This window comes from Hippocampus bargibanti, linkage group LG06 (genome assembly GCF_051943395.1).
Source record: "Hippocampus bargibanti isolate YZ-2025 linkage group LG06, ASM5194339v1, whole genome shotgun sequence".
In the NCBI taxonomy this organism is placed as follows: domain Eukaryota; kingdom Metazoa; phylum Chordata; class Actinopteri; order Syngnathiformes; family Syngnathidae; genus Hippocampus; species Hippocampus bargibanti.
In genome coordinates, this window is record NC_142739.1 from 31,146,000 (window position 1) to 31,165,411 (window position 19,412).

Sequence of the window (19,412 nt, forward strand, 5' to 3'; positions counted from 1 at the left end):
ACGCACCCCCCCCCCCCCCCCCCCCCCCCCGAGCCCTCCGACCTTTGACCCGCGAGGCCCAAAGGGAAGCGGCAACTGGGCCTATTTTGCCAGGATAGAGCCCTAAGTCATCGGCGGCGGACCAAAATAGCGCCGAGGCGCTTCAGCTGCCGGCGTCCTTCTCGTGTGCCCAGATGGAAGTCTGTGGATTCGTCTGACGGTCTTCATCAAGCCCCGCCCCCTCCTGAACCGCGGCGTCCCGGCCAAAAGCATCAAGACTTGACACAAGAGCTCTCTCTCTTTGCGCACTCGGAGACGCGTATCGAGTTGCGCGCCGCTAGTTTGCTAGCCGGAATGAAGCGGCAGCTGCTCTGCTTGTCCGTCTCTGTCGGGACTGTTTGGATGTCCTCGTCCCGGATTGGACGCTTTGCTCCAATCAACGGCGACGGAACACCCGTGGGGGTGTGTCTATATGACACTGCCGTGCGCCGCACACACCAGAAAATACGCTAATTGCAGCAGCAATTTCAAAAATACACAAGGGAGACCCCATCGTCGAGATCATCTGGCTGGCTACCAAGCTTGCGACCTAGCTGGCTATCTATTTGCAGTCTATCTGGCTGGCTACCTAGCTTGCTACCTAGCTGGCTATCTATTTGCAGTCTATCTGGCTGGCTACCTAGCTTGCTACCTAGCTGGCTATCTATTTGCAGTCTATCTGGCTGGCTACCTAGCTTGCTACCTAGCTGGCTATCTATTTGCAGTCTATCTGGCTGGCTACCTAGCTTGCTACCTAGCTGGCTATCTATTTGCAGTCTATCAGGCTGGCTATCTGGCTGGCTATCTAGCTTGCTACCTCGCTGGCTGTCTATTTGCTGTCTATTAGCTAGCTCTGTGGCTATCTATCTGGCTTGCTACTTAGCTAGCTATCAATTTGCTATCTTTTTTCTGTCTATTCGCTAGCTATCTGGCTGGCTATCTAGCTGGCTATTTATGAAAAAAAAATGGCGCTGATTGGGCTGCCGACAGATTCCGGAGGAACAGCTGCGCGTCATTAGCGATGAAAACCACGGAAACAGATGGCGGGACTCTGGAAGTGGGCTTTTAACGGCGTGACAAGGAACGAGGGATGTTTTGGGACAATCCGCCACCCGCAGTCTCAAGTCTCAAACCGCAACAAGTCGATGAATCTTTGGACGCGATGGCGCTGTCCCGCCCCTTTGCTGTGAAATCAAGCCCCTCCCCCTCCTTCCTTTCCGCATCGGTACCAGAAAGACATTGAAAGAGGGGATGGGGAACTGCCGCCGCGGCTTGGACTTGAAGCGGATTGACGTAGGACGGGACATGTGAGACATTCTCTTTTGGTCAATGGATGCTACAGCTAGCTTGGTGTTTGCTTTCAACATTTAGCTTGTAGCAGACCATAACAAACTAGTTATCTGGCTATTTAGCTGGCTAGCTGTTATCTGTCTAGCTGGCTATGTAATGGCTATCAATTTGGCTAGCTACTTACTTGAGTTACTTCCGGGTTGAGTGAACGTCGGCGCGCGTACCTGCCGCTGCTCACCCACAGAAAAACTTGTCCTGTGACTGAAAAGTAGCCTTGAGAGTTTTGAAAGGTGCTTAGAAATTAAATGTATTCTTATTAGTATTAATATTATCTCTTTTGGTCACTGGATGCTAGCTACAGCTTGAAAGCAGACAGGAAGGAGCCTGTAGCTAACGTGCACATTCCACCATGACGTCCCTGATCCACTGGTGAAAAGTACGCTTTGATCCTCTCCTCTTTCATCTGCTTCATGTCACAAAGAGGGTACCGCAAGTTCTGAAGAAGAATGACTCTGTGTCTTTGTGTTGTCATATTATTTATTATGTTGGGTTTTTTTTTACGTCAAGATGGTAGTGCCTTTACAGCAGCTCCCGTATTTTGTTTTCCTACTTCTTTCTTTCCTTTCCTCTTCGTTTCATCACTTTGCTGCTGTGAAATGTCATTGTCTCCACTGCGAGACCAATAAAGGCTAATCCAATCCAATCCAAATGCAGCAAAAAGGTTCGTCGTGGGAGCCTCACTTGCCCTCAAATGGTGCGATGGAATATGACCCTCAACCTCCCGCATTTTGTGTCTGCGCAAAAAGGAGAAAAAGCCATAAAATGAAGAGTTTTACAAGCTGTGTGAAAGTCTAAACCGCACCGAGATGCCCCGACTGATACAGTGGCTCCATTCTGGCAAAATGCGCATGCGGTGAGAAGCTGGAGACAAAGAGGCCCCGTCGACGCAGATTTCAAATGGTCACTTTTAGCCGACCGCTGCTAAATGCGACGCATGGAACAAAGTCCAGCCGTTCGTTCGTCCGTCTGCTTGCTTTTCACCGTCGTCCGGATTGGACGCCTGCCGTCGTTTGCAAGCCAGCGTTTCCCACATACACACAAACTTCATTGGTTCCCAGCGAGTGTGTGTAAGGCCAAAAGTTCATCTGCCAAACATTTATTTCCCATATGAAACCATTAAAAGGAGAATAATCCGTTCCCAGGTCCCCATAAAAGATAATCTTCTACTAAATAAGCCTTAAAACGACACAAAATACAGTGATACCTCAGTTTACAAACTTAATTGAGTCCCAGAAAGTATGTGTAAGACCAAAAGTTTGTCTTTCAAACATTTATTTCCCATATGAAACCATTAAAATGAGAATAATGTGTTCCCAGGTCCCCATAAAACACAATGTTCTACTAAATAAGCTTTAAAACTACACAAATATAGTGATGCCTCAGTTTACAAACTTAATTGAGTCCCAGAAAGTATGTGTAAGGCCTAAAGTCTGTCTTCCAAACACTTATTTCCCATAAGAAACCATTAAAAGGAGAATAATCCGTTCCCAGGTCCCCATAAAACATAAATTTTGACTAAATAAGCCTTAAACTACACAAAAAGACCTTATTTTTTGTATAATAAATGTGCTATTGGATTGTAATTCAAGAAATAAACTGTACTGTATAATTAAGTGGTTTTATTGACCTTTGTGACGGTCGTTGATGTCGTTGCCTCTCGATGATATCAGAGTGAAGTTGCCGTGCTTTCTCGCCGATAATACCCTCACTCATACTGTCCCCTGCTAGTTGCTTTTTTGTTCATCCAAATCAACATAAGTTTTTCAACCTCTTCTAATGGCTGAGACCGTTGCTTAGACAACACAGAAACACCCTTAGCCACACGTAGCAATGGTCGACTTAGCATACTGGTAATGGGACTGCTAAGTCACACCAACGCACACTTCATTGGTGTTTTTCGATGATCTCCTTCTTCTGCTCGACCGTCATTTTCTTTTGTGTCCTCTTGGGCTGAACACTAGCTGGTGGTGGGGTCTTTTGAGGTCTCATAAAACCAAAAGTACTCCACTCGATAACAAACCATGTCTGCAATCAAAGAAAGAAGGTGACGAAAACTAGTCCGCCAGCCACCGTGGCGCCGTGTGGTTTGGTTCGTCCCCGAAAATTAGTTTGTCAGCCAAGACTATATTCTCGCGAATTAAATGTTTGTACAATGAAAGGTTCGTGAGGTAAAGCGTTTGTAAGCTGAGGTATCACTGTCCTGTTCTTTTTCTCTCTTCAAGTTGAAGGCGCCCGGCCTACCGGCAGGGATGTCCAGAGCCGTGAGATCCGCCTCTCGGTCCCGGAGTCGCTCCAGGTCCCGGTCGCGTTCCCGGTCCAGGTCCAGCTCACGCTCTCCAAGCAGCCCGTCGCGACCGCGCTCCAGGAGACATCGTTACAGGTAGGCTTGGATCACAATGGAAATGTCTTTTACCCCGATTGATTTTGCTACTCGTCCCTTACCGGCAAGCATAGAGTCAAACGGCATTTGGGTACAGCCCTCCTGCTTCTCCTCCTTCTCGGTTTTGGGCCACGTGACGTAGCTGGATTGTAAGCGCGAGTCGCTGCCATTAGCGGGCAGAGCGTCTCAGCGCGCCGCCTCGTCAATCGCTCGCGATCCCAATGAAAAAAAGGAGGCGGTGAGTCTTGTTCTTTCTTTGCACTTTTGCACGTCTCTCGAGTCTCCTTTGAGGTTTTTGCGGTTGCCGTTGGACCGGCGCCTTACTTTCGCTATAACTTGGTCCAACTCTGACGGAGAAAACCTTTCCGGCCATGCGCTCTGCCTTGTAAAGACAAAACGTAGCAACGGCTCCTGGCCATCATTTGCAGACGCGGCGCGCCAGAGTCACCGCGTGGAAGCGTGGCGGTCCTGCATCTTCTGTAACTTATTTGCCGTGACGTGCAAGCGAATGGAAAGCAACCGAGGAGACGGGCGGGCGGTTGACCAGGCCTTTTGGAGAACATTTCAAAGTGCAGACTGGAAAAAAAAAAAAAACTATGAATCTGGCAGGCGCAATACCTGAAATGAAAGCCTCGGCACCGGCTGCACTTTCCACATTGTCCAGTAACCCAAATCCAGAGGTAGCAAAAGTACTCACTTTACAAGTACAGATACGTGTGTGTGCGTGCATGCGTGTGTGTGTGTCTGTCTGTGTGTCTGTGTGCGTGTCATTGTCTGTGTCTGTGTGTATGTGTAAAAAAAACCACCAAGGCTAGACATGGACACCAAAACCAGACAGGAAATATCATTTTTCTCACTCTTGCAGCTCCAGGTCCCGGTCTCGAACGCGGTCCCGGTCACGATCTCTGTCGCCACTTTACCACCGTGACAAGAAATACCAAAACAGCCGCGAATTCCAGGGCTACCAGCGCGGCTTCCGGAGGCCGTACAACTTCCGAGGCAGAGGACGGGGCTACTTCTCCCGCGGGCGCTACCAGCGTGGCGGTGGCGGTGGCCGCCGCGGAGGGAGAGGCCAGCATCACCACCACCACAACAATGGCCGTAACAACTGGAAAAATGAGAGGGCGGACCCGCAGAAGCAGGAAAACCAGTCCCGAGGGCGAGCCGGCCCCCAGAAGTCCTCCGCAAGCCCCCCTCCTCCTCCAGCACGCTCCCTTTCGCCATCGTCCCGGCGTTCCAACGCTTCCTCCCACGGCTCCTCTCCCAAAGCCTCTTTGGCGGCTCATCCGAGTGGGAATGCCGTGAACGAGGAGCCGTCGACCTGCGAGGAACCCAAGAAAGACCAGGCGCGACAAGGTCCGAGCGCTGGCTCAACCGAGGGGGGCTGCAAAGTCCCGGAGGAATGCAACAGCACTCCGATGAAAGCTGGGGTGGAAAATCCGGACCGCCAAAACCGCCACCAGGCAGCCCCGAAGGACAGTAGCAACAGTGCCCCTTTGTGGCGGGCGGGCGGTTGCGCGCCCTGTACCGATGTCTTGTCACAGGAAGCGCTGGAGAGAATGCTTTCCAATCTGGACGTATTCAAGAGTCCAGAACTCCCGTCCGGCGCTAAAACGGCCATCTCCGCCGCCTTTGCAAAGTAAGACCTGTTTCCTTCTTGCGTCGGCATCGCTTCTCCGCATACGCACAAAGTTGTCGTGCTAGCTCTGTCTTTGTTTTTTTTCTGTGGGTGCGTGTGTGACCTCGCTCGGTTCAGGTTTCTGGCAGACTACACGGAAAAGCCAAAGGCCGCCTCGGAAGACAGCAGCATAGAGGCAAAGACCGCCGAGCAGGATCAAGCCCGCGACGGGAACCCTGCGGCGGCAGACTCCAAAGTGACCTTGAAGCATTTCCTCACGGATCCGCCTCCTCCGTCAGACCAAGAGCCGCCCGCCGAGGCTCACCCAAAGCCTCCGGCTAACGGGGATCCGGATGAGCCCGCTCCGAAGGTCACGCATACGTCCGCAGAGTCGCTTGACGACTTGGACTGGTGGCGACTTGGAGAGGATGGTCGGACCGACGTGGCCCGGCGGGAAAGGTCCTTTGAAGAAGTGGCCCGCCATCCCAGCGGGGCGGCCAAACCTCCCTCGGCGGCTCTCCTGCCGCCGCTGAGGCGGACCTTCAACGGGGAGACCTTTACCGTGGTGGAAGCGGACTGGCCGCCGCTGTCCCTGCGAAAAAACGAGCCCGAGGTCAAGGTCAGACTGGATTTCCACGGCGACGGCTCAGTCGGGTAAGCGCCCCCCTTTGAGGCAATGCTGCCGCTGCTGCATTGGACTCACTGTTCCCGCCTTCAGCGCTTCCCAGACGTTGGCTCTGGAGCGCCGGTTCTCTCAGGACCTGGCGCGGTGGTCAAAGAGGGGCGGCGAATTCCGCGCTATCTTTCAACACGTCGGAAGCGCCCCGATGCCGAAGACGCCGTCCGAGCTGTTTGCGCAGCACATTGTGGCCATTTTGCACCACGTCAGAGGTGAGTTGACCGCCGCCGGCGTACTTGACCGATCCCGGAACATTCCGGGGTTGCTCCCATGGGCTTTGCGGCCGTTGCGGGTGAAGTCCCCCGACGCGGGTCCATGCAGACGCTAGCTGGAGTGAACCCGCGTCGGATATTTCCTCACCGAGGAGCGAGATTAAGCCATTTGCTTTGCGCACAGCCCAGCACTTTGCGCCTCCCCGACTGACTCTGAACCAGCGATTCACCGTCTACCAAAGACGAGCTGCCGAGAGGGAGTCCGCCAAGCCCAGAAAGAGTCCCCAAATTCACAGGTAGTCGCCCTCAACCGGGGGTGAGGTTTGCTCTCCGTCGTCCAACCTCAACTCATGTTTGTTTTTCTTTGTGGGCAAAGGTCGGTCCTTCGCTGTCCCGTCGGATATTGTCGTCGTGGCGACGGACGCCGACCGCCCTCTTAATCGGTGTCCCCCCTCTCCCCCTGACAGGAGAATCGACGTCTCGCCGAGCGCTTTTAAGAAACACGCAAAGCTTTTTGAGGCGATGCAAAGCTCGGAGGATGGCACGGACAAGGTGACTCCATATTTTGAACTATGACGTTAAAAACGAGGGCGCACTGAACGGCACCAGTCCGCCCACTCGCCCGCCCGCCGCCCCATGAATGAAGGCGGCGCTTGGACTTTCAGTCGTGAGTCGGTTTTTATGTGGGCCCGAGCTTTGCCCGTGGCTCGCAAATAAGATCGAAACGTGGACGCTGCGCCGCCCAAGCCGCTCACAGGGATCAGCCGGCGTAAGTATCCAAAAAGAGACGCGCTTTGCAACTCTGTTTGCGTTTCGTTGGCGATTTTACTGCGCAAAGATGATTTTGGTAGCCCAAAACCGGCGTCGAGGCCCTGGGGCTCCGATTGCAAAAACCAGCCAAACCGATTTGAGTGGGCTTCGCTGTTACTTGGACCGTCACCCTGCGCACCGCCGGGTTTAGTTTACGCGCCATCTCGTTAGCCGCTCCGGCTCATCAACTAGCCGCCACACGACCGACACTTTGCTCTGTTGTGCGTCGCTCAGGACAAAAGCGGGGGTGACCCAACGGACCTGCGCTTGGATATCGAACGGCGGAAGAAGCACCCGAGCGCCCAAAGAGGTTCCCGTCGGGACGGGGGCGCCCGTTCCCCGGACCCTAAACCGGACCAATCGGAGGAAACCTTTCCCAAGAGACCCAAGTACAGGTAACATCCGACTTAGGACCGAGTTCCGTTACGACCAAACGGTTGTTAAGTGGAAACGGTCGTAAGATGAAATGGTCGTAAGTCGAAATCCGTTCAAAATGTTGAATAGAGACTCGGAGGCTAAATGACGTGCCCTTTGCCCCGCCCCCCTGTAGGATGGGCGAGATCAAGTTGTCCCGCTGCAGCTCGTCCTCGTCGAGCTCCTCAAAGTCTCACGCGGACGACGCGCCCGAGGTCGACCGCGCAAAACATCGCTCGATCGGCGCTCGGCTCGCTTGGACTGAGGCGCCCGCGGAAAAGGAGGCGCGTTGGCGCCAATGCGTAAGTCACCTTTGCATGTTGTCACTTGCAATTGGAACCCTGGCAACAAGTTGGGGGCGGGGGGATGCCTACATTCTGCGCTGTCCGCACCAGGGCTAGCAACGCTAACTTCTACCTAGGCTAATATCCAGAAAAGGATATGACAGAGAGGTGGGGGGGGGGGGCAGTATGCAGTGATACCCCAGCTGACGAACTTTTCGGTTTACGAACGTTAAATTCACGAGAATACGAACTATTTTTCGGTATACACACGGAGCTCCACAATGAGTGATGTGTCGTTCGTGAACGAGCCCGTTCTTCAAATAAGGAAAGGGCAGCGGGCTTTTTTTTGTCCTCTATTCCCCGCCCCCAGTCTCGGTGAAAGCCGCACGTGATTGGTCAAGAACGCAGCAGTGAGGGGGGCAGGTTTACAGAAACACAAAGCTGCAAATTCAAATAGATAGGCAGACGACAGAGAGAGAGTGAGAAAATGGATAGAAATTTTTGGACTCGTTTCAACTTTAGTGATAGTTCACAGGCAGAGTGTAGACTGCAAGGTTAAAAAATCCCATCAATCATAGCTCCACAAATAACCCGCATAAGCCATCTGTACACTTGATGCAAAAAGCTATCAACCCAGCGAAACAGAACACAATTGATGAGGAACTAGGTAAAATGATCGCAGAGAAAGCACGGCAACTTTACTCTGATGACGTCAAGAAGCAACCTGGAAGTTCATCATCCGTTGATGATTTCAAGGCGAGCCACGGATGCTTCGAGAACTTGAAGCGTCGTACAGGGATTCATAGTGTCATTCGTCACGGTGAGGCAGCCACTTCTGACCATAAAGCTGCCAAAGCTTACAAAGAATCATTGCTCAAGATGGTGGAAGAAGAAGGCTACGTTCCTCATCAAGTTTCATGCTGATGAAAGCGGCCACTCCATTCCATCAAGCCATCAACGACCATCACAAAGGTCAATAAAACCACTTTGTTTTACAGTTCAGTTTATTTCTTTAATTACAATGCAATAACACATTTATTATACATAAAATAAAGTCTATTTTGTGTAGTTTTAAGGCTTATTTCGTAGGAAAATGATGTTTTATGGGCACCTGGGAACGGACCATTCTCATTTTAATGGTTTCCTATGGGAAATTAATGTTTGGGATAGACACTTTTCGCCTTACACACTCTGTCTGGGAACCAATTAAGTTCGTAAGCCAAGGTAGGTTGGGGGATGGGGGGGACACAGTGATCAATGCAGTGGATTGATAGTCCCTCCCCTTTGTGAAAACTGCATTTCGGTTGTAGCAAGCAGGATTTAGCGCAAGCGGCTGGCGGAGCGCCAACGAGCGAGGAGACGGCGATGCAGGCGTGGCGGCCCCGCCCCAAGAGGACCGGCGGGATCAGGAAGGCGCTCCGAAGAGCAGAACCTACTTCCTGGTAGGACCACTTTCTTCTCGCTTTGGCTCTTTTTCGGTTGTTTTCTTAGCATTCGTTAACAGAGCGCGTTGGCGTCCGCCCATCCAGCACGACGACGGCGCCGGACGGGTGGACCCGGCTGGCCCGCGACCCAGATTCGTCCTCCGCAAAGGTGACGCCGGGGGGGCCCGAGACCCGTTCCCGGTCAACGGAGAGAAAAGCGCCGCCCGCCGTCCGCCTGATGGAAATACTTGAGCGGCCCGACGGGATTGGACGCGCGTCCACTGGCGTCGCCATCCGATTTGGGTCCTTCGCCGTCGGAGCTTCGGCAAAACACGCGTGCGCTTACGTTGGTTGACCTTCGGATTGGGGTGTTCCTTCAAACAGATTTAGTACCTCCAGCGGTCACCAGGGGGCGCTTCTCCCCATTCATTTGAATGGCCAGGCCATTTTCGCTTTCATTTATGTGGCGAAGTCCGCCCGATTCTGCGTTTTGGGAGATGATTCTGTTTTTACTGCAAAATGCAGTGATAGCTCAGCTTACAAACGTCATTGGTTCCCAGAAAGTGTGTGTAGGGTGACAAGTTTGTCTTCCAAACAATTATTTCCCATATAAGAAACCATTAAAATGAGAATAATCAGTTCCCAGGTCCATATAAAAATTAATTTTCTCCTAAATAAGCCTACATAAAATATACCTTATTTTATGTATATTTACCTTTGTGATGGTAGCAATGGCCGACTTAGCGTAATGCTACTGGGACGCTAAGTCATACAAACGCACAACTCGGTGTTTTTCAATGATCTCCTTCTTCTGCTCGCCCGTCATTTTCTTTTGAGTCCTCTTCGGCGTAACGCTAGCCTGCGGTGGGGTCTTTTTCGCTCCCATAATAGCAAAAGTACTCCACTCGATAACAAACCACGTCTGCACTCAAAGAAAGGGGGTGTGGAAAACTAGTCCGCCAGCCACAGTGGCGCCGCGTGGTTTGGTTCGTCCGCTGAAAACTAGTTTGTCAGCCAAGATGATATGCTCGCAAATTGAATGTTGAGTTAAAAGCTCAAGTATTCGTAAGCCGAGGTCTCACTGTACTCCATTTTTGTTTTTCTGCCGCTTGCGTACACACTCTGGCTTATGTTGTATAGCCACATTTTTTACATCAGATGCAGTTGGAATTGTCACACAAGTTGTGAGTTAAGTGATGTGCGTTATGCGGGCGTTTGTGTGACCGAAGACGTTTTATTAAATAGAACACTGACGACTACGGCTCAGTTTTGCGTCGCCATTGTTGTCAATCACAGTGCCCATTTAAAAGTGAAGGAAGAAATGAATAAACAACTAGTTTTCAAATTCTAATCAAACATAATGACTGTCATTGTGGTTTACATACGACAATTTGACATTTTTGGTTGGGACATTAGCAAGCATCATGACATGAAACAAATTTGATTTGCTTTCACGGGCCGAATAAAACGATGTGGCGGGCCACATTTGGCCCCTGGGCCTCGACTTGGACACCCGCGGTGTAAGGATTAGTTTGCTCGCTGAATAGATATCAAACTTGTGAAATTCCATGCTCGTCTATCGAGCTCAGTCGCTAGGCAGAAATGCTATCGGTGGACGTTATCCCCAGTCGAACTCGGGACCGAGACGTTCACGGCGAGCGAATAGTTGTGTGGTTGCCTCAGTGGGCCGTCAACCCAAGTTGGGAGGCGTCTTGGAGAACCGGCCTCACCTGTTTTTCCCCTGCTCGTCGCCTCCTTCCGCCTTGACGACACGAACCTCCCCCACAAGCCGCTTCATCGCTCTCGACTTGCCGCGACGAGCCTCGAGGAACACCGACCAAGGTTCGAAAAAAGGTCGCACGAGACGTCCAAGACTTCAGACTTCGGGGAAGACCAAGTGCGACGCCATGGGTGAGTCACGCCGCGGTTTCTTCTCCAATCCGACTCGCCGAATCAGTCCGACTTGGCCGGTTTGCGTTTGTTTTTGCTCGAGAATCGAGAAGACGTCGCGCTTGTAAACACGGGACGACGTTGACGACGTCCCCCAACGCCCCCAAAGTGAAAAGTCGCCAAACAAAACGTCGCGGGATTCGACGCCTCCCGTCGGAGGGCCGCGAAGACACCGAAACCAAATCAAGGTTTCGCTGTCGGATTGTGACAACAACACATTGATTAGGGATGTGACAAAAAGGTTTCCATAATATGTAATTCATCACACATGTTCTAATACCATATTAAAGTGCATTTAGATAGATTTCAAATGATGCATAGATTATTGTTGTATGACAAATAAGAAGGAAATAATGGACTTTTTAATTTTGGAAATATGAGCGCATTTTCTGCCTGTAATGACACAGTTAAAACAATGAAAATCTGCGACAGAGTTCTTTATGACAGTTGGAACTATCATAACTTTCTTCATTTTTGCCAAATCTTAACGAGTAAGGTGCCATTGGAAAGCTTTTGAAATTGTAAACAAGAGCAGAACAGACTCAAACTATACGATCGATTGCAGGCTGATTTTCGTCAGAAATCCAAAATGGCTGTCACTGAATACTAGGAAAGAAAACGGCCAGCTCTAGAAATAGAGATGCTAATGCTTCTTTTTGCTTGAAAGCTGGCAGTTATGGAGAAAAATGTATATTCTGCCACTTCTATGAGTTATAAAAATACAACTGCCTCGTAACTTTCTCCCCCGTTTCTCGTGGTCGCGTTGGGAAATTTCTAGAACCAGCATGAAGGGAAACACGTGTAATACATCATCATAAGATGCCTATCTTGGAAAATCCCACCAAAAACCATCACGTACTTCACAAAAATGCCGTGAGATACGACTGCGAGTACAGAGTGCGCTCACTTCACTGGACGGAAACAATGGCGGTGGAATATAGCGAACTGTAGCGTACCTACTATTAGCTAGCTAGCTAGCTTTCTATCTTTTTGAGTTATTCCGGGTTAAGTGAACGCTGGCGCGTGCGGCTGCCACTGCTCACCCACAGAAATACGTCTCCTGTGACCGTTAAGTGACCTTGAGAGTTTTGAAAGGTGCTTAGAAATGAAAGGGATTATTTGTGCCGCAGAGGTTCTGGTGCTGGTCAACTTCGAGGCCACCACGGGCGATGAGATTACGGTGCGAATGGGGGACGTGGTCAAGAACGTGACCGAGGCCGCAGAGGACGGCTGGCTGGAGGGCGAAGTGCGAGGCGAGCGAGGCATCTTCCCCGCCAACTTTGTCAAGGTCCGTTTGGCTAACACGGCGACCCGCTTCGCTCGCTCGGCCTTGTGCTAACGTGTGCTCTTTCCAGGAAGTGCCGCTCTCCTTGACGGGGGACGCCAAGCGGGAACCCAGAAGCATCCGAACAAGTAGGCCCCGCCCCCCGTCGCCGCTCGCTAAATCCGCGGCGCTCGTTAGCCGCCAACTTTGCTGTGTGCAGCCAAGCGGATCAAACAAGCCAGGACGTGCGAGGTGGTGTTTGGCTACAGCGCCGTCAACGAGGACGAGCTGCCGTTGGTGGTCGGCGAGACGCTGGAAATCCTCAGCGAGGTGAGACGCCAAATGTTGGATTATGAGGAGGAGGAGGAGGATGATTTCCTTAGCGTCTCTTTCGCGCTCCAGATCGAAGACGGCTGGTGGATGGGCATCAAAAATGGCCGAGTGGGGGCCTTCCCGTCCAACTTTGTCCGCGAGATCTTCGTGGCCCCCAAAGGTGCGTCTGCCGCCGACTTTCAGCTTTCCTCGTCTGAAAACATCATTTGCTATTGTGTTTTTGAAATTGGACGAAATAGAGTTAACAACAATGACGATGATACCTCCGCTTACAAACGAGGCAACGACATCGACGACCATCACAAAGGTCAATAAAACCACTTTATTATACAGTACAGTTTATTTCTCTCATTTCAATACCATAGCACATTTATTATAGGTAAAATAAGGTCTATTTTGTGTGGTTTTAAGGCTTATTTTGTTAGAAAATGATGTTTTATGCGGACCTGGGAACGGATTATTCCCATTTTAATGGTTTCTTATGGGAAATACATGTTTGGAAGACGATCCTTTTGCCTGACACACACTTTCTGGGAACCAATTAAGTTCATGAGCTCAGGTACAGCAACAAAGTCATCAGAACAAAGAGGTCCAAAGTAACAAACAAAACCATGACGAGAACATGACTGAAAACAGAGCAAACCTGCCAAAACAAAACAAACCCGAAAGGGTGAAACAAACCATGAGGCGACCGATCACTGAGCGGTCGTAGCAAAAGTCCTTTGAACTGCCACTGATGAAAAGGACCCAAGAGTCGTGCAGCTGCAGGCGGCAACGTGGGCTCTCGGAGACTTTTGGACCTCCTGGGGGTCTAGAGTCCCGATCTAGAGTGGGCTTTTCATTGGGTGGTTTTCCCTTGGTCGCTTTCTGGACGATGCGCGTGAACGACGGCGATGTGACTTTTGCGTCAACAGACGGCAAACACGGCGACAGCAAGGCCAGACCCAAGCTGAGCGACGCCGTCTTCAGCAAAGAGGTGGAGTAGCACCGCCGTCGCTCGCCAACGTGGCCGTCGTTGCGCTCACGCCGTTTGGGGGCCATTTTGTAGATCTCGCAGAGGGCCACCGTGCGCAGCAAGGCCAAAAACGGTAGGTGGCGCTTTCATCTTTCCTCATTCTCACTTGACGGCAAAGGGCAAACTCGACAAGTTATGGCTTGCTATCTATTAGCTATTTAGCTGGCTAGCTAGCTTTCTATCTATTTGAGTTACTTCCAGGCTGAGTGAACACTGGCGCGTGTGGCTGCCGCTGCTCACCCACAGAAAAACTGATCCTGTAACTGTAAAGTGACCTTGAGAGTTTTGAAAGGCGCTTAGAAATCAAATGTATTATTATTATTATTATTATTATTATTATTATTATCGTGAAAGTGCAAAAATGGCGACAGGTTGAAGTCTTGAAAATCTATTAGCTGGCTATCTTGTTATCAAGCTGGCTATCTAGCTATTTACCTCGCTAATGTATCTTTTTGCTATATAGCTAGCTATCAGCTATCTATTTGCTAGCTAATAGCTATCTATTCGCTAGGTATTAGCTAGATTATTCTGATTATTTTAGATTATTTGAGATAATTTGTGGTGTTTCGTCAGTGGTGGAGTGCTGTCAAGTCCTGTTTGACTACAAGGCCAAAGCGGAGGACGAGCTGGATTTGAAGATCGGCGACGTGGTCGTCCTCCTGAGAAAGGTTCCTGTCCACCTGTCCACCCCCTTCGTCCCCCCCTTCGTCCCCCTTGAAGCTCTTTTGTGCTCAGCGCCATTTTGTTTCGCCTCGGCAGGAAACCGAAGACGACGGCTGGTGGGAGGGCGAGCTGAACGGCCGTTGCGGCTTCTTCCCCGACAACTTTGTCATGGTCATACCGCCCGCGGACACTCTCAAGGTCAGCCAATGGACAAAACGTCCAAAATGCCGCCAAGCACTTGATTGGACGAAAAAACACGTCCGGAACGAGAAAGGAGACAGAAAAGTTCTTTCATCTGCCCCCACCAAGATGGCGGCTGGTGGGGGCGGCACAAGAGATAGCGCCCAGTTTATTAACTCATTCACCGGCAGACGGGACCCGCAAAATATTGACTTTTAGGACGACGTCAACATCCAATACGGCAGAAGAAACCTTAGACTCTCTTCTTTCATCAGGAAAAGAAAGAGTTCATTCCTACGTGGTATGGGTCTGGAGTTATACGAGCTTGAAATGGGGGCACACGTACAAAATACATTACATCCATATTGGTTGATATGGCGCTTTAACGACAGCTAAAGCTGGAACAAAGCGCTAACATGAAAGAAAAGGGAAATGCTGCCCCCTTGTGGTATTCCCGGAGGTCTGGCCAGCACTTTATTGGCACCCAAACATGAAAAAAAACAATCAAACAAAACCCGAACAAATTGAGGAATGGCGCTCTACATCATATTATCAATTCCTGAATAAATTTGTGAATAATAATAATTTTATTTATAGGCGCCTTTCAAAACTCTCAGGGTCACTTTACAGTCACAGGATAGTTTTCTGTGGGTGAGCAGCGGCAGCCACACGCGCCAGTGTTCACTCAACCCCAAAGTAACTGAAATAGAGAGAAAGCTAGCCAGCTAGCTAATGGATAGCAAATAGATAGCGAATAGATAGCGAATAGATAGCTTACAGCCAGCCAACTAATAGCTAGCCAAATAAATGAGTGAATGGCAGTGAATGAGTTAACATGGGTGACTGTGAGGTGGTTTGAAAAAGCCAATCGGCAACGGGCGCAGGAATGAACCCAAGAAGAAGAAGAAGCATGTTGAAGATGATTTGCTGTTTTTTTGTGTTTCCTGGCTCCCTTTGTGCGCTGTGTTGACCAGGCCGGCAACGAGAGCGTCCCGCCAGCGCGCAACCTCGCCAAGGAAGACTCGGGTACGTTTGGCGACGGCCACGAGAAAGAGGAAACGCCCGCCGACAAAGTGGCCCCCACCAAAAGCCAAGGTGGGCTCCAGGCAAAAAAGCCAGGAAGAACAAAAAAACCATTTGCTTTGCTTGCGGGCAGATGAGAAAGCGCAGCTGAGGGACCTGCGCAGTCACCCTCCCGCCAAAGTCAAGCTGCCCGCCATCCACAAACTCTCGCCCGCTCACACCAAAGACCAAAGCAACAAAGCTTCGCCCAAGTGAGTCATTGCCGCCACAAAATCACCTCAAAAGTCATGGCGACAAAGAGGTCCAAAGTAGCAAACAAAACCGTGACTGGAAACACAGCAAACCAAAACATTTGCCACCTCAACGCCTTGCTGCCAAAATGGCTCCGCTCCACTGCCGGGGTTTTTGTCATTATCACCGGAATAGCACACAATATCCAGTTTTCCGCAATCTCGTGACAGTGATAGCTCGGCTTACAAACGCTTTAGCTTACAAACATTAAATTCCTGAGGATATCAACTAGTTTTTGGCAAACGAACCAAACCGCACGGAGGCTGGAGGACAAGTTTTAGTCACCGCCATTCCTTGAGTGCAGACGTGGTTTGTTATCGAGGGGAGTACATCTGCTATGATGGGACCCCGCCACACGCTAGTGTTAAGCCGAAGAGGACCCAAAAGAAAATGACGGTCGAGCAGAAGGAGGAGATCATCGCAAAACCCCAAGGAGGTGTGCGTTTGTGTGATTTCTGTTGGTTTGGATGAACAAAAAGCGGCTTGCAGTGGACAGTGGGAGTGAGGGTATTATCGCCCAGAAAGCACAGCCACTTCACTCAGATATCAATAGTCAACTACATCAACAACCATCACAAATGTAAATAAAATGACTTGGTTATACACTACCGTTTATTTCTTTCATTACAATACCGTCAGCACATTTATTAGACATGAAGTAAGGTGTATTTTGTGTAGTTTTAAGGCTTATTTAGTAGATCATGATGTTTTATGGGGACCTGGGAACGGATTATTCTTATTTTAATGGTTTCTTATAGGAAATAAATGTTTGGAAGACGAACTTCCACACACTTTCTGGGAACCAATGAAGTTTGTAAGCTGTATTTAATGCAAAAGAGTGTGAGAGTGAGGCCGCAAAATGATGTCACCGTGCTGTCTGTCACTGGCGGCAGAGCCAACGGCCAAATGACGCCGACCCCGCCCAAAACCCCCGCCAGCAAAGAGGCCGATCGTTCGGACCCGGACGGCGGCAAGCTGAGCCACCCGACGGCCGAGCGAGCCAAGCCCCCCCAGAGGAGACCCCCCACGGGCGCCGCCGTCGGAGCGCAGGTAGCTTCTCCTCCACTTGACTCTATTTTGAGATGACTTGTACCCGTAGAAAAGCCACGCGGGCCCCGGCGAGAACCCGCGACCTCGGCGCCGCTAACGAATTTTCTCAACAGAATCCAAATGACTCGGAACAGGAAGTGAGCGAGAAGGTCCAACCCGAAAAAGCGCCCGGATTGCCAAAGGTGGGTCGGCTTGGCCATTTGCGGGAGAGCGCGCCCACAACCTTGGCTCTGATTTCTCCAAGCAGGCTGCGGATCAGCTCAAGGTGGACTTGCGAGCCAAGACGCCGCCTCCGCCGCAAAGCCCAAACGTGGCCCGGAAAGACCAGCGGGTGACGCTGGAGGGCCTGCGGGCCGAAGTCAAGGATCTGCGGGTGGCCTTGGAGCTTCTGCAGGCGCGACATCGGTGAGTTAGCGTCCGCCGAGAGCATTTCACGCCGCCATTCAGCTGACTGTACATGCTCCGTTTTTTATAGCTGACAAAAACGCCTTACTATATAAGGTCTTTTTTTTTTTTTTTTGTTCGGTTTGTGTGTGAGACCATTCCGATGTGCCGTCCTGTGAATTTGTTGTCGCGGTCCCGTCCTGGCTGGAGTCCACCAAAGGGACCAGAAGAACTCAACGCGTGTTTTTCCGCCTTTGTCTTTGATCAGACGCGACATCGGAGACGTGAAGGAGGAACTTCGGACCGAGAGGAATAAACGACAGACGTTGCAGGTCAGAGCGGCGTCCCGCGGCGCCGAACGGCGCGTGTTTCAAAACGTCCGTGTTTTTCCAAGCAGGAAGAAGTGGCCGCGTTGCGGACGAATCCGTAATCGACAAGCGCGACCGACGGCGGCGTGGACGGACGGCAAACAAGATGGCCGCCAAGGACCACGTGAAAGCTCCTGACACGTCGAGCCTTCCATTGACCCCAAACGGCAAACAAAGAGACCTTTGTTCTGCCGGCCTTACCGTCATTTCTTGGCTTTTGACGTTTAAATCATCGACGAGAAGAAAATATGCACTCAGGGAGATTTTTCTTTTGGGGGGGGGGGGGTGTTTCTAATTCGGGTCACATTGACCTCTGTTGCTCAGAAACGCGCTCCAGGGGGGAAAGACAAAAATGTCGTTTGCAAGTATACGTGTCACGGCTTTTATTTGTTAGCATTAATTGGGGATGCGATAAAACGGGAATGTGGCTCAATCGAGGACAAAATGGAGTTTCTGATTGATCCTGATGGTTTTGTTGCCTTTTGTGCACGGATGCTATTCTCATTATCTCCACGCGGGGGAGCCATCGGGAAATTAAAAGACTCCATTGGGACTGGTCCTTTTACCAATGTTAGCAACGCCCCCCCACACACACACACACATGATCACATTACTTTTTAGCGGAAAAAAACACCATGTACAGTAAGGCGTTTATAGCTGGAAAAAAAGATCACGGAAAGTAAGGCGTTTTTCAGCTTTAAAAAAAACGACCATGTATAGTAAGGCGTTTTTACCCGAAAAAACGACCATGTATAGTAAGGCGTTTTTATTAAAAAAAAGGACCATGTATAGTAAGGCGTTTTTACCCGAAAAAACGACCATGTATAGTAAGGCGTATTTACCCGAAAAAACGACCATGTATAGTAAGGCATTTTTATCCAAAAAAAACGACCATGTATAATAAGGCGTTTTTAGCTGAAGAAACGACCATGCATAGTAAGGCGTTTTTATCCAAATAAAACGACCATGTATAGTAAGGCGTTTTTAGCGCCAAAAAACGACCATGTATAGTAAGGCGTTTTTATCCAAATAAAACGACCATGTATAGTAAGGCGTTTTTAGCGCCAAAAAACGACCATGTATAGTAAGGCGTTTTTATCCAAAAAAAACGACCATGTATAGTAAGGCGTTTTTATCCAAATAAAACGACCATGTATAGTAAGGCGTTTTTAGCGCCAAAAAACGACCATGTATAGTAAGGCGTTTTTATCCAAAAAAAACGACCATGTATAGTAAGGCGTTTTTAGCTGAAGAAACGACCATGTATAGTAAGGCGTTTTTATCCAAATAAAACGACCATGTATAGTAAGGCGTTTTTAGCGCCAAAAAACGACCATGTATAGTAAGGCGTTTTTACCCGAAAAAACGACCATGTATAGTAAGGCATTTTTACCCGAAAAAAAACGACCATGTATAGTAAGGCGTTTTTACCCGAAAAAACGACCGTGTATAGTAAGGCGTTTTTAGTGCCAAAAAACGACCATGTATAGTAAGGCGTTTTTACCCGAAAAAAACGACCATGTATAGTAAGGCGTTTTTACCTGAAAAAACAACCATGTATAGTAAGGTGTTTTTAGCTGAAGAAACGACCATGTATAGTAAGGCGTTTTTATCCAAAAAAAACGACCATGAATAGTAAGGCGTTTTTAGCGCCAAAAAACGACCATGTATAGTAAGGCGTTTTTATAAAAAAAAACGACCA

The 19,412-nt window shown here is 49.9% G+C and overlaps 2 protein-coding genes and 1 long non-coding RNA gene across 7 annotated transcripts; 2 read left to right on the forward strand and 1 right to left on the reverse strand.

Moving 5' to 3' along the window:
• Nucleotides 1–1,827: 1,827 nt before the first annotated feature.
• LOC148897277 (uncharacterized) lies at nucleotides 1,828–3,748 on the reverse strand. 2 transcript variants are annotated; one of them, XR_016115363.1, is made up of 3 exons: nucleotides 3,610–3,748; nucleotides 2,171–2,453; nucleotides 1,828–2,102 (listed from the first exon to the last, which is right to left on the reverse strand). It is a non-coding gene; the product is annotated as an uncharacterized LOC148897277 (long non-coding RNA). The 2 variants fall into 2 exon arrangements; XR_016115364.1 differs by lacking the exon at nucleotides 2,171–2,453 and having other exon boundaries at nucleotides 3,610–3,732.
• Nucleotides 2,489–10,518, forward strand: thrap3a (thyroid hormone receptor associated protein 3a). 3 transcript variants are annotated; one of them, XM_088999127.1, is made up of 11 exons: nucleotides 3,609–3,748; nucleotides 3,823–3,986; nucleotides 4,614–5,387; nucleotides 5,505–6,020; nucleotides 6,085–6,257; nucleotides 6,442–6,553; nucleotides 6,725–6,809; nucleotides 7,302–7,462; nucleotides 7,618–7,783; nucleotides 9,076–9,207; nucleotides 9,295–10,517. In XM_088999127.1, the coding sequence occupies exons 2-11, from the start codon at nucleotides 3,970–3,972 to the stop codon at nucleotides 9,439–9,441; spliced, it is 2,283 nt and encodes a 760-aa protein (XP_088855253.1). In that variant the 5' UTR covers nucleotides 3,609–3,748; nucleotides 3,823–3,969; the 3' UTR covers nucleotides 9,442–10,517. The 3 variants fall into 3 exon arrangements, with proteins under 3 accessions (XP_088855251.1, XP_088855253.1, XP_088855252.1); XM_088999125.1 differs by lacking the exon at nucleotides 3,823–3,986 and having other exon boundaries at nucleotides 2,489–3,748; nucleotides 9,295–10,518; XM_088999126.1 differs by having other exon boundaries at nucleotides 3,681–3,986.
• Nucleotides 10,519–10,629: 111 nt separating this feature from the next.
• mnmip1 (manchette microtubule inner protein 1) lies at nucleotides 10,630–18,275 on the forward strand. Of its 2 annotated transcripts, none has more exons than XM_088999129.1 (16): nucleotides 10,630–11,100; nucleotides 12,270–12,427; nucleotides 12,495–12,552; nucleotides 12,624–12,733; nucleotides 12,806–12,896; nucleotides 13,651–13,712; nucleotides 13,785–13,824; nucleotides 14,325–14,419; nucleotides 14,511–14,612; nucleotides 15,569–15,689; nucleotides 15,751–15,868; nucleotides 16,802–16,958; nucleotides 17,072–17,140; nucleotides 17,206–17,363; nucleotides 17,611–17,674; nucleotides 17,740–18,275. In XM_088999129.1, the coding sequence occupies exons 1-16, from the start codon at nucleotides 10,758–10,760 to the stop codon at nucleotides 17,770–17,772; spliced, it is 1,779 nt and encodes a 592-aa protein (XP_088855255.1). In that variant the 5' UTR covers nucleotides 10,630–10,757; the 3' UTR covers nucleotides 17,773–18,275. The 2 variants fall into 2 exon arrangements, with proteins under 2 accessions (XP_088855255.1, XP_088855256.1); XM_088999130.1 differs by having other exon boundaries at nucleotides 15,569–15,620.
• The last annotated feature ends 1,137 nt before the right edge of the window (nucleotides 18,276–19,412 follow it).